This window comes from Onychostruthus taczanowskii, unplaced genomic scaffold (assembly GCF_017590055.1).
Source record: "Onychostruthus taczanowskii isolate IOZ18803 unplaced genomic scaffold, ASM1759005v1 scaffold63, whole genome shotgun sequence".
Classification (NCBI taxonomy): Eukaryota; Metazoa; Chordata; class Aves; order Passeriformes; family Passeridae; genus Onychostruthus; species Onychostruthus taczanowskii.
The window spans coordinates 943,099-957,643 of record NW_024504012.1 but is presented as its reverse complement, the minus strand read 5'-3'; the positions used below and the strand labels follow the sequence as shown (position 1 = coordinate 957,643).

The window sequence follows — 14,545 nt, the reverse complement described above, 5'->3', positions numbered from 1 at the left end:
TGTTAGCTGCAGTTCCCTTAAAATACACTGGTGCAAAAAAAAAAAAAAAAAGTGAGGGTGGAAGCATTAAAGAAAGGATTATGAGAATTGCTGCAATTTTTGGGGGTCATTATGAAGCCTGAAGGCACTACCTAATGTTTGGCTGTGGATATGTGATCATATTGGAAATCCAGATTTACTTGTGAGGTATCCCTGAAAGTTAGGAATTTTCCCTTATTTCCAAAATCCTAAAATTTAAAATGGTTTAAATAAAATTACATTCCTACCAAGAAAAGTTAGGACTTCTGAGAATTCAGTGAATGACTTTCAACTATCTACAGTGCAATTTACTTTTAACTTTTGCAGTAAACTGTTCCATTTCCCACAGAATATTTATCATCATTATTCAAGCTGGCTCAATTTCACCTTGTCTGTTGAAGGTCATAATTTTCAAAAACTTGTAGTACAAAGAGCCTTCTGGTTTCATGGTTGTCTTCCTTCTCCAACCCTGAAATGATTCTCCCTTAGCTCTGTTGCCTTTGGAATAACAAGAGAAGTATTTTTTACTAAAAGTATTTTGAATGTAATTGACACCAAATGTAGACATACTGTAACAGAACAGGAAGAGGGATATACTTTCACCTCTGTTGAAAACTAGACATGTCCTTTGCAGTGCATTTTGATGTGCTTAAAAGTTTTGTGTTAATAGTCTATATGGCCCATGGGCTCTGAATGTGAGTAAAATAAATGAGCTTACAAAACTGTATTTGACTTCTAGGCAGATTCTCAGCACAGTAGGTTCACCCAGCATTGCAGTGAGATTTTATTTGTGCTCTGAAAAGCTCATAATGACTTCAGAGAATGCTAGAGATGAGAGAGCGCCTGGTTTTGACCAAGAGTCCTCCCCAAATAACAAGCGCCACACAGAGACATAGATCTTGATTTTTTTGTTTGCTGTTGAGTTTATCTTCTTACTCTGTTTCTGCCCCCTCTCTGATGTTGCTTCCTCTTCCTAGATGACAGCAGAACCACCAGCCAGCTGGATGAGTTTCAGGAGTGTCTATCCAAGTTCACGCGCTACAACTCTGTCCGACCGCTGGCAACGCTGTCCTACGCCAGTGACCTCTACAATGGCTCCAGCATAGTGTCCAGGTAGGCACACTGTGGTGCTGACCATGTGGGTGTGGGCTGACTTAATAACCAATATTAAGCAAGTTCTTGTTGGTGTATATGCCAAAAATACATATTTCCCAAAAACAGTTTTGCCAATGTATGACTGCGTGTGATAATTTTGTGGCTGTCATTGATCTGTGAAGGCGCTCAGATACTTCAGTAGTACTTCTTATTCCTGTTGGTGTTGGTCAAGACCAAATCCAGAACCTTTGAGGTGCCAGTGTCAGCAGCTGTTTTACAAAGCCTGTTGTCTTCATGTTAGGTTAGTTGTGCTGTAAGTGATGCAGTTCTAGCATTTTAAAAACCAATCCTCTTGTTTGGTAGTCTTAAGAATCTGTGGTGGTTTTACATTTTGTTGGTAGGTCCAGTCACAATGGCAAATATTAAAAAGCTGAGTTGTTGTGATTGCTTGAAATCTGGGGTTTTGGAAGCTGTTTGTAGTGCTAAACACTAGTGAGGGGCTGGTTGTAAAGCCAATGCAACAATGCCAGCAATTCCTCCGTGTCCCAGCTGTGCAGGGTGATCATGTCCTGTGTACTGCTGCTGAAGCTCATCTGAGCCTCCTGTGGACCAAATTTGACACATAGCTGGTGAAATGCTTTTGTCTCTCTTTTAACAGAATCAGTTTCTTCTAGTTCAGGTCCATGAACCAGCTCCCTTAGGGATCAGGCTATAATGGAGCATGTGAAGAGGATGGGAATTGCTGTAGCACTAGCCTTAAACTGGTTTCTTCCCACTCAGGGGGTTTTGCTTATTTGTGGTAGTTTGTCTTTGGAGCTCCTTGGGGTGGAAAAAATGATGGAATATCTTAACTAGGAAATCTTCTCGGCATGGTGTATGTGCAGGACCTGTTTGAGCTTCTTGCAAGCACATTTCACTGATTTAAATGTTTGTGCACAGCAGTCTCTTGAGAGAAGTAGTATCATCTCTGTTTTATATATGGGGAGCAGGAAATCCAAAGAAACTGTATGTGAGGTCTTGGAAAAAAACATTGTGTTGACAATCTAGACAGATTAAACTTGGGTTTTCTGACTTTTCATCTAGTGCCTTCCAAAGGGGCCACATGGAGAGTGACAGAAGAGCTTGAGTATTTGGTGAGGGACCCCAAGAAATTTGCACTATTGAAGAAATTGGAGGCATTGTGTAGCACAGATTTTGTTTAAAGCAGCATTGATTCCTTAACTACTGCAATATGTAGAAGGAATGTGTAATGTCCGACTTAGCCAGAGGTCAGAGCACAGTAATCAGGAACCTGACGTATATTTAACCTGCACTGATTGGGTTCACACCAGCTGCAGTGAAATGCAGATGGGAATCTCACTGCAGTGTAGACAAACTTTCTCAGCTACTAGTTCAGCATGGATTGGATTTTGCTCCTTTGCCTTTTCTTCTCCTTGACATTCTGCAGGAGTAGCATTTTTGTGGTATTTGCTTAGAAAATGCTGGAAGGACAGTAAATCAGCTCATGTTTGAAGGCATTCTAATTCTTGGGTGAAATATAAGTTTGAAAAGTATGTGTGTTACTATTATAATGAAGATACAGTGAAGCCTTCTTAAAGGCCAGTCCTAGAATTGATAATTAAATGCATTTTTCTGAAAAATAACTTGGTTTCCAAGTCAGTGTTCTCCCCTGCTCATGCTTTTTATTTATCAAAGCATTTGAGAAATTTTTAGAGGTTCTAGCTTGTAGGCTAAGACAGTTCACATCTGAGCATGTCCTTAAGTGCTTTGGTAAAGTAGCTTTGAATGTGCTGCTGCCATTATTCTTGTTGGCTTCTGGCTATTCAAATAGTTCCTGTAAATCAGAATTTGTTAATCAAGATTTTACACTTAGTATGTGTTGGCCAACACAGTCTGGTGTTCACCTTTTATTTCATTTTAACTGATAGCCTGAAGTTGAGAGAGTCTGTGAAACTAAGTAAGAGCAGCTTTTACGTATTCACACATGAGCCAAATTAAGGTACTTAAAAAGTGAAATAATGCTTTTAAGGTGTTGTGAAAAGTTTTATTGTTTATTTGGTCCACTACATGATCTTCAAAGGTTTTCCTGGGCATGTAGTACAAAACAGTGATGAAATGGCAGAAGGTTAAGTCTTGGTGTTTAGCTGTTGCTGTTGAGACAAATGGACTATAAGAGGTCTTCATAAAATTTTTAGGCAGTATATTAAAGGCATATTTTAAGTATACTTTGAAATACAAATAGAACTGATAGGAAGTTAAATTTCTTTGGGGTTTTGTTGTTTTTTTTGGTTTTTTTTAAAATATGTTGCTGTTACATATGGACAGAATACAAGAGTGTTTGATTTGATTGCTTTAACCCTACATAAAGTTCACAGATGACTCCAAAAGATCTGGCTTAAACAGTTTTTTTTTCTTTTTTTTTTTATAAGATGCATTACCTTTAGGTTCATTTGGGTTCACAAAGGAAAAAGATGTAAATAATCCTTATCTGCAAAACATTGATGTTTAGAAGTGAAATAAAATTGGGTCTATGCTAACAGGGTGGAAAGTGTAATTAAAGACTGTGTACAAATAGGTTGAAAAAACTGTGAAACTGGGCAGCAGCAATACCCTCCTGAGAGCCTTGTGGTAAGAATGTTTATGGATGTCTGGACTTAACTGTGGACTAATAAAATACTATAAACATATATATGTTGTGCTACTAAAAAAAACTGATTAAAGTTTAGGAACACTCCAGTTGCCTTTTAGAAAGAAGAGGCAAAGAAGGAAAATTTCAATCCTTTGTCCTTTTTCCCTTATTTTCTTCAAGAACACCAGATTATCAAGAAGAATGTTCAGGCAAAGCACATTTGAGGCTTTGCTGTTGCAGGTTACTGAGTTTTGCTGTAACATCAAGGGGACTTCAGCACGCTTGCAGTATGAAAGTGCAAGTATCTCAGGATGCTAAATGGCTTTTTAATACACTCACTTCTCTTAAGTACAAAGTATTTACAGTTTTCACAAGTATATTAAATTTTGTTAGAATTGGGCCAAGGAATAATTTTTCCATTTATTATTCCCCCAGACAGAGCAGTTGTCAGAGCTTAACTTTCCTTCTCTCTGCTGGCAGTGGCAATAAATGTAAAGTCTTTCTTTTAAAGATGAGTCTGTAAACTGCTGCGTTAGCATTACAATGATTTATGGAGAAAATTGCTTTACCACTGTCAGGGGCCTTCTGAGAATAATGTGGCAGTCTTTCATATTTGAGAAAAAGAACAGGAAAATCCAAGAAATGTACCACAAGATGGTGTCTCTCTGAAGCCTGGGTATCAGAAAGCTGGTTCTCCCTGCTCCATAATTCCCAGCTTAGGGAACATCAGGAGGCTCTAAGGTTTGGGGGCTTTGTGTGGGTTTCTGTCATTGGCTCAGACTTCAAATTCTTCTAGATTAGTTTGCTATTTCTCTGAAAGATCTTAAAGTGACATTTAAAAGGTTTTGGATAGGTGTCACTAACTGTATCTAAAGGCTCAGTTATTTACAGAGAGGGAAATAACTTGAGGTTTTGGATGGAGAAGCCTTGGTCAACTCACCTGTTGAATCATGATCCAGTGTTCAAAAACTGCATCTTACCTTTGGTGTCCATTGTATTTTTTCCATTGCTTGCTTATTGCTCCATTGCTTCTAAGTAATGAATGAGATGTGAAGAGGTATCTCTTAGCATCCAAACAGTATGATTTTCTGTTTCAAGATGGCATTTTTGTTTGTGTTCACCCTTTCAGTAACATGACCTGAAATCCCTTCTTCAAAGGTGAGCATTAAAGAAAAAAATCCATTATGAGTGAGTTTTTAATGTATTCATTGAACTGTTTAATTTTTCTGTTGCCCTTTTTGCTTTGGGCTGCAATTATTTGTCCATATAAATTCTCAGTTCCAGACTTTAACAAGATGCCTTTTAGTTCTGTATCCACCATAACAAGCCTTTTTTTTTTTTTTAATGCTTGGGCTGGCTAGGATTAGATGAGCAATTTTATTAAGTTTGTGGCCAGCAATGCTTCTTTATCTTGCAGGTAAAGATAAATGAATGAAATGGAAGTGGCTTTATCCTTTACAGGATTATGTTTGAGTGCAGTAGATGCTGGTCCTTCAGAAACGAGGAAGGCTGGATTTTACTTAAAGCCTGTTAAATAAACCATTTTTTAAATGGACTGGTATTTACAAGTGGCAGCTCAAAACTGTGGATGAATCTGTCTTATTTGAACTGCTCCCAAAAGTAGAAGGGAGAGAGAAATGCTTGGATAAGGAGACTTAAATTGCAGAATTACCAAGGAAACTTGAAGAATAATTCCCTGAACCTACTTGAAGTTTGTGCTTCTCCTGTGGTTCTCTTACTTTCCTTCACCTGAAGTTCTGGGTTTCAGATCAGACATTGTCTGGGGCTGAAATGGGATTTTTGTTTAATTAGAGCTGAGTGAAGTACAGAGCCTTTCCCTTACTTTCCCATTTTTCTCTGGAGTGCTGAACTGATATATTAGTACATGACTGTGGTCTAGGTCCCTTGAGCAGAAGCTAAATGTGACTTTTACCCAGGAAAAGGGTTATGCAGGGGTCAGTTCTGATCTCTGAATTCAGAGTTTAGGGACACTCTGCCCTGGAACACAGCCCTCCAAGTCCCAGGACGGGCTGCTGGTACCAAGGACTGACACCAGAAAAGAGCTTATTTGCTCTTATGTCCAGTCTTGACCTGAAAAGTAAACCTTCTGATGACCACGGTGATGCTGCAGAGAGTTTTTTCTTTCATCAACATAAGAGTTAAAACTTAACTTGAAATTGGGAGGTTAATGAATGGAAAGTGGCATGGCTGCCAGTGGGACCTAATTTTTTTCCTACTAATTTCAGATGATTTGGCAGTACGATGATCTTTTTCTCATTAAGCTCTTAGTACTTGAAACCTGTCTTCATCTGCAGACAATTAGATGAGAATTTTTAGTTGAATTTCAACTTTATGAATTTTCATAAATGATCTGTTAAAAGTATTGAGCAATCTTTTGATTACTATGGGAACTGGCTTTTAAACAAAATGTTTTAAATAGTGACTGTTCTTCAGGTTTCTTTTTTCTATCGATATCTTGAAGTATCTATATGTAGTTCATGCAAGGAGTTTCCATGTCTTGCCATGGAGCAGTCACTGCCTGCAGCATGGGGTAATGCAGTTTCGGAGTAGGCTTCCCAAAGGGGTCGTGTAAGCTCCATCCTCAGAGTTATCTAAGAACAGGCTGAAGAAAGCCCTGAGCAACCTGGTCTGATCAGAGCTGCCCCTGCTCTGACCAGGATATTGCACTAGAGACCTCAGTCTTGGGGACTGTACTGGGATGAAGGTACATGATCAGAGCATTAGAAATTTTACATTTTGCCCTCACTTTCCATGGAGCATCTCTAGCCTTAGGTTTTGAGAAGGAATTTAAGGAGGAACTTTCTATGTGGCTTTAACATGTATAGTGCAAAGGGCATTTCACGTCCTACAAACCTTATGATTGCTGCTTGCAATTTCAACAGGATTGTATTTATTAGATTTAAGATTGCTTTTCCTTTGAAGGAAGTTTCATGAAAGTGCAGGAACTCAAAATGGATGCTGTAGTGTCAGAAATGTACTTTGAGAAATCAATATTCAGGTAGGAGGGTGGTACTTATGCCTTTTTCAACCTAGAAATGAAACAACACATGCTTTCAATATAATATAGAAGATAATATAAAAAATGGATCTTTATTTGAGTCCTCCAGGGGCAGTCATGGAGAATATCCACAAAAGCCTGTCCACACGAGGTGAATACAGTTTTTATAAGTTTAGCAATCTAGTGTAATTGACAAAAAGCAGTTAAGAGGACAAGTGATGCAATTCCCCCCCAGGTCAATCTCCTTCTCTGGATCACCCCCCTTTGGTACTGGCTGTACTTTATGAAAATGTATCTTGTTCTTCTCAGCCTTGGTAGGCAGGAAGAACCAAGATAGTGTAGGGGCCCTGGAATTTGTTCTGTCTTTCTGCCTATGGAAAGCACATGGAAAATGACTGGAAAACTAGCCATTAATACAGTCGTCTCCAGAGCTACAAATATATATGTGAAGAATACAGAGAAAAAAGCAAATAGAAAAAAGAATGTAGAAGAAAAATCAAAAACCAAAATGGCATCATTACCACGTGGAAATTGCCTTGCATCATTGCATTCACCCCTCTTGATTGCTCAGGATGAAAATCTTTTTAGTGAGGCTGCAGGTAGCTGCCCTTCCGTTCCTGGTGATGTTAATGTGGTAATGGGTGTCATCAGGCAGCAGGGTATGTCTTGGCCTCAAGAACTGGACAGGCAAGCCACAAAAGCTGTGGTTCCAGCATCTTGCACACACAGTTCTCCTGAAAGTGTTTGTAAAAGTCAAAGATGGATTTAATTTAATCCCCCCAATTTTATAGCTTTCATTTGGCATTGAGTGTTGATACAGTGAATTCTTCTTTCTGCGTAAAGACACTAACTTCTTATTAATAGAACATGCATTTTTGTATCATGTTACAGTATTCTTTTAATTTTCTAGCCGTATTTGTTGTAAATGCCTGCATTTTTTTAAGGGCTAATGATCTGAAAAGCATTAGCATGCCTTTGTTTTTTTTTTTTTATTTGTTCCTGGCCAACTAGAGACGTTAGTCTGTTAAATGGTGGGTAGTTGAGCAATATATAAGATAGGGTGTTAAAGCATGCAAAGATGTATGGTGTGGGCTTAAACGATTCTGAGAATAAACCTTACAAGCAGCTCAGTCTGGAGAAGAGGCTTGAGCTCATGATTATTAATATATCATCGTTTGCATTAATAAGTACAGTTTCTGAGGTATGTTGGGATTTATGTGCTGCATAGATGTTTCATAGAATAAGGTAATAAATAACACAGAATAAGCTATGAAGTGATGTTTGTTTTCACGGGATTATGTACAAGTATGTGCATACATTTGTGCAAGTGAAGTCAGAACAACTCTGTGAGACTGTGGAATTAAGGGTATACATAAATCATTCTTTAGAAAAAGTAAAGGATAGCGTTCAGAATACTGAAATAAGATTCAAAGTGCCATCAAAACAAATCTCTTGAAACAGTTCTGTCAGCTGGATGAGAAATGGTTCAAATGATGCTTTAACCTTGTTCTGTCATTACCAGGCAGTAGGAACATTGCAGTTAATTGCTCAAGCCCATCCTCTGGCTCCTTGGGAAAGGCTTGTCTGTGGTGTATGGATTTGATATTAAGGAAGGCTGGTGCCCTGACTCATGGTGCCTTTTGGATTGAGCTGAGTTGTCTAAAGAGGTTACTGTCTCCAGCTGTCCCTCCTGATTCTCTGCAGGGCGTCTGGCAGAAGAGCTGGTGGCAGTGTCAGGAAAATGCAGAGGCTGGAGTTACTGGAGTGCTAGGCTTGGGGTGGTGATTTGTCCTGTGAAATGGGACCTCTGGCAGTGTGGTCAGCTGGAGATAAACATCCTCAGCTGCTGCTGCCAAGTCATGGAGGAAGCATGAATTGGAGCCTGCAGACAGAGTGCACTGTTTAAAGTCCCAGTATTGATGGAGATTTCTCTTTCATACCTCATCAGCTCTGTCAACTGTTGCTGTGCTCAGTTTTAAAGAAACAAAATCCTTGTTGTGTAATAACAAAAGGGTGGCTTGGAAACAAACTTTTGAATGGCTTCATATCTAGAAGGCACTTCAGTACTTGCCACAGCTGAGTTCCTTCCTCCTTGATGGTGTGATCCTGATAAGATGGTGCTGTTGTTCAGACTACCTTACAGGCTGTTGTGGAGCAGGGTTTCCTCTCTCAAACCTCAACTTGAGTAGAAGCTGCTGTGTTCTCTTTCAGCTGAATGTGAAGAATTTCTTTCCTGTGCAGTGATGGTGCACTGGCACAGATTGCCCAGAGAGGGTGTGGAGTCTCCCTCACTGAGATATTCCAGAACCATCTGGATGCAAGCCTGTGCCATGTGCTTTGGGATGATCCTGCTGGAGAAGGGAGGTGGGACCAGATGACCCACTGTGGTGGATTCCAGCCTTATCCATTCAGTGATTCTGTACTGGAAACACTTCCCAAACTTGAAGGCAGATGAGAATGTTTGGATAGTTGTAGCTTCTTCCACCTTAATGTTGAAAATGTTGACTCTGTGCCGTGGCTGCTGTCAGCTGTTCATAACCCACTGCGTATCTGCCCAGCTGGGTGAAATGGTACCTCCTGGGTTTCAAATATAGATACAGGTTACCCAAAATACTGCAGCAGGTAGACTGATCATTTGGCTCGAATTTTGAATAGTGTCATAAGGAACACTCTGCATTTAACTGTTGGCATTTTTAGTTAATTTTTTCCTGCTTCAGGAAAATATTTGAAATGGTGTTTGTGGAAAAACTGAATCTAATCCTCATTAAGTTGCAGGGTAGTCGTTTGCAGCAGCTTTGGCTCATTGTACTTCTGTGGATCTGGCATAGAAACCCTGGGATTGTCGTCATCCTCTCTTCAACATGCAGAAGAGCATCGCCCAGCAGTAAAGTGGCTTTTTATCAATACGCTTTTTATTTGGTGGCTTGCAGAATTCAGCAGTTCCCTATAGGTTTTCTCATCATTAGTGCTAATTAAACCAAGTTCCCCTGAATACATATATGGAAAAAAACCTTATGCAGCAGAAGAGGCTGTCTCTAGCTATAATCTTATACCAAGACTGAGACTCTGCTATGGCTTTCTGGGATATTTTGGGTTGTATTTAGATGAGATTACGTTCATGGTAACTTCTTTGCAAAGTAGAGAGGAGCGTGGTTCTGAAAACGGAGCTATTGCAAGGAGCCCAATTAATCTCACAGCATAGTATATGCTCTCATTGGGTTTGAAAAAAGAATGACTCTGTTTTATCTAGAGATGACAAAGCATAAAAGTAGCTCTGTTGGGTTTGATTTCTGAGCTGTGAGATGGATCTAAGCCTGCCAAATCTCCTCGACTCGGGTTTAATATTCTCCTTTAAACAAGCTCTTTATGGAACAGGAGTATTATGAAGTGGTCTCTGTTAGAACTGATGGCATTTCATTACACTTAAAAGGATTTTTATAAGCAAGAAGTGGGCCTGGAACTAGGTCTAATGACATTACTTTGTCAATGTGGTACCTTTTTATGCCTTTCTTCAAACAGAGCAGAACAGCCCTCCAGGCTACTGTGCCTGTAAGAGAGATCCTGAAAGTATGACTGCAGCATGGCTGGTGCAATGATGTGTTTCCAAGGGAGCCCAGAGCTGAGGACTGTCCTTCCCTGTGCAGTGCAGGCTTTGCTGGGCTACTGCAACAGCCTTCCCAGCCTGTTTCCCAAATGGTGAGGGAAAGTTAATTAACAAACAGAGCTGACTTTCTAGTCTCTGTTTTTTGTGCTTCAAATAGAGGTTTGATTGGGGGTAACATTCTCATTGGATGTTTGGAGTCTGGAGGAGGAGAGGAGATGGGAAGGGTACCCTGGCTGCATTGATTAACTGCTGGTGCCACTGGAGCTGGGATATTCCAAACAACTCCAGAGAATGGCATCAGTCTGAAGTAGCTTAGGACCCTCTGTCCCACAGTGTTTATTAGACACCCATTAGACTTGAATCTCATCTAATGAGAGTAGCTAAGATGACTTCACCTTGATCAGAGGACAAATCTGGAAAATTTCTGGTGATCTGGGGGTCACATCTAACCTAAGGTAATGTGATTTTTAGGGATAAAAGTGTTTGCTCTCTGATAGAATGACTTTGAGTGATAATCTCATTTATACATTTAACTTATCTATCCAAATAACAGTTTACAGAGAATCGAGGTTTAAGTGGTCTTTTCTGACTAGAGATAGCAACAGCCTGTCTGGGATCATGACATACTTGCTCAGTTTATATTTTAGAAAACATTTGGCAGCCTGGGAGTTCGAATCAAGAAATATGTTCTGCAGTGGTGGTCTGTCCTTGTTCCTATGGCACAGATTAAGGACTCAGAAGTAAAAGCAATGACCTTACTTAGGTGGTGGTGCTCTGGAGTAAGGAGTAACTAATGGAACTGCTGCTTTATTAAAGAGAAACACCTCAGTGGTTTTTTCATTTCAGCCACTCACAGCTTGAGCAAAACAGGCTTTTGATACTGAAACTTCATACTTTGTCTCAGTAAACAAACTGAGCTTTTATGTGTGACAAAATCTAGGCTTTGAGCTGATAGAACACAAAATCTGAGTGCTTTACTGCAGCTTCCTATGCCTGAATATAGCTTTGTTTTTTAAAAAAAAACTATGTCAGTATGCTAATGCATACTTAGTGACACTAATTATTTTACTGAATTACTTAAAATATCAGTCTGTTGTAAGCAGTCTCTCAGGTGTGTGATATTAGTACCAATTTCTGTATTGGTCCCAGGTGCTTAACAGTCTACACTGGTGCCGACACTGTTGGGTTGTAACCTAAATTTCTAATCTTTGGCTTTGATGCCTCAAAATGAGCATTGGAAAGAGATAGCCAGGCTTGGGATTGTTAGCAGTGACAGGATACCCCTTGGAGGCCATGCATTGGAAGCACAGAGTAAGAAAGACCTTAAGGAAATACAAGTGAAGGACAAAAACTGCTGCTGGCATCTCTCATTCTTCTCACCAATTAAGTCCCAACAATATATCCATGTTGTCATTAAATATGGAACTCCACAGCAAGATAGGAGTTAATGTTAGAGATACAGAAATCTAAACAGCACTAGGCTGGGGAGAAACAGAATTGAAAGGCTTTGGTATATCTGCAGAGGAAAATACGTGTCTCTGTGTGTGTGTGTCTCTATATATATATCTATATAGATATATACAGTTCCATGAGAGGGACTGAATCATCTATGTTGTATAAATGGCAGCTCCTACAGTCACAGATCTTGGTCACAAGTCAGGGCTGAGGCATTTTTGATTACAGTAGCAATTGTAGACTGTGTATGGGAAGGGGAGAGGAGCAGTTGTCTCAAGATCTTTAGCTGTAACTGGTGGTGCAGTTAAAGGCAAATGCACTTGGATGCCTTCTCCTGTTTTCAGATAGTGGGTACACTGCATACCTGTTAATATCTGGTATGAACCAGCTGTATATGGATTACTGTTGTCAGGAGTTACTACCTGGAACGTGTGTGTGCTTCTTAAAAAGCGTAACTGGGAGGGAGGAATCCTTCATCTGTCCCACATGAAATCTTCTGGCAAGTACCTCCTAGCTGTAGTATGACTTGTTGAACACCAGTCTTGCTGTTGCCTTGTTCATAACTCTTATGGGGAGGCAGCTGCTCCATTCCTTTAATCAATTTAGTTGCCCATCTGTATGCATTCCCTAACTCCAGCGCATCCTCCGGGGATGTGGAGAACAACTGCACGCACCAGCAGGATGCAAATGTACTAAGGCTTTACACAATGGCAGAGCTGCTAAATACTCCTTCTTTACTCTTTCCCTGCTGCTCTATCCTCAACACCAAAGCAGGCTTCCAGGCATGTTTCAGAAGCAGTTCATTTCATAATTCTATTTGTTAGCTATGAGTGTTCTCCAAGGTCACAGGCTTTACCATTAAAATAAAGCAATTGATTTATAATCTCGCAGATTGGGAATTAAGATAAGCAGTGGAGAAACCAGAACCCTTGAGGATGTGCTTACTTTCTAGCAGCTCTTAGTGATATTTCCATAAGATGTTGATTGTCAACTTCTTAGAAGAAAGAAAGCAGTGATTTGGGGATGAGATGTCTCTCATATTTTCCCTAGAACAAAACTGTCAGATCCTTTCAATCTGATTTCTGTAAGTAATTCTGTGGCATGTTTATAAAGCTCTTTCAAATATCCAGCAGTTCATATGTCCCCAAAAGATTCCTTATAGAAATTTGGTTAGTCTTGTTTGGTCAGAAATGTGGAGTTTAAAAATAAGCTGAACAAAAAGGAGGAATTGATAACTGTTTTTAACAAGTACATCTTTGAGGAGCAAGGACCACTGCTGGTCCAAAAAATAATTTCACTGGAGGTTTTATTTCCTGTTATTCCATTGCATGTTGTTATTGTGCTAATGAGGAATTCACTTGGACTGTGGAAATGTATCACCTGCAAAGCAGAATGTTGTCTTTCTGAGCTGGCTCTGTTGAGTCTTTTGACAAGACAAAACAAAACTTAAATTCTCTGGTGAATTTTCATATAGATAAGCTTGTGTATAAGCAAGCGCTTACATTGACACAAAGACTTCAAGCAGCAGGTGACAGGAGTACCCATGAGCCAGTTAAATACAAACAAGGCTTGCATAATGCTAAATGTATTTAAAAGACTTGCAAGAAAAAGCATAAAAATAATGGTTGCTGTGCAGGTAGGCTGTTTGTCCTAATGCTGATTAGTCCAGGTGTAAGCAGAGCTTTGCAAATACTAGGAACAGTTTTGTATGGCATATAATCCACTCAATTAGGTAGTTAGATTGTTCCTATTTTTATTTGTAAATCACTGGTGAAAAGCTGACTGGCAGAATGTGAAAGCACTGGCTGTTCCAGGACTGAGCACAGGTGATGGGAGGCCAAGGTGCAGGTGTGTGTTGGTCTGTACTGGTAGTGGTTTATTTCTGCATTATTTTTCTCCCTGCAGTGTCTTTGATGCGGTTTGAAGGTCACAGGTCTGACAATTCCATTACTTAAGGCTTTTTATTTTTTTAATGATGTGTTAACTTTTATGGGCATCTTTAAATACTAATTTGTTTTGTCTACAGCATGTCTCTATTAAAAAGAAAAAAAAATTGAATTAATACTAGAGAAGCAAACCCAGCCCAAATGAGAGAGGTTCTATTCTGCTCTAATAACTTGGCTTTTTACCAGACATTGTAATGCATTATTTTTCTTTCTTCAGCAGAAGGCTGAGAGTCTAAATTGAATCCAGGCAGATGAATCACTGCCATCAGCTTAGTTGTGCTTTACCTGAATCCACAGGGCAGAGAACGGGAGAGGAGACAGCAGTTCAATTAAGATTGTGGTACAAGTAAATCCGTTGTATTGTTGTAGAGGCTTTGATTATAAAGTTCTTCCACAGAATAGGGTGAGCTGACAAAACAAGACAGACCTGAATGGCGTTTTCATCCTGTGTATATAAAAAGTGATTCAGATTAGCGTAGAGCTGGGGAGTGCAGCCTGGATGCTTAGGTGACTTCTTTCTCGCTCCCATTTTATTTAAATAGATGCTGCATGCTTGTTTTATTCCCTAGCCATAAGCATGTTCCTCCCTGTGTTTTGGAGGCTCATGATTTTGCAGACTGCACCTAACTAGCTTCTCTAGCAACCATTAGTGAGTGGGGCCATCTCCTGCCACTCCTGGGAGAAATTTGGGTGCCTGAGTTAAATGGCCAAGTTTCAAGCTGCTTCACTGAATTATTTTATAGCCACAGACTGTGTATCAGCAGTCTTTTCTCTCCATA

General features: G+C 39.7%; 1 protein-coding gene across 2 annotated transcripts in view; it reads left to right on the top strand.

The window, feature by feature from the left end:
- Window positions 1-14,545, top strand: part of COP1 (COP1 E3 ubiquitin ligase) — a 123,330-nt gene that overhangs the window by 36,604 nt on the left and 72,181 nt on the right. For both annotated transcript variants that reach the window (XM_041420182.1, XM_041420181.1), the window contains exon 11: window positions 996-1,131. In XM_041420182.1, coding sequence (XP_041276116.1) covers window positions 996-1,131 — 136 coding nt within the window. The remainder of the gene's footprint in view (window positions 1-995; window positions 1,132-14,545) is intronic.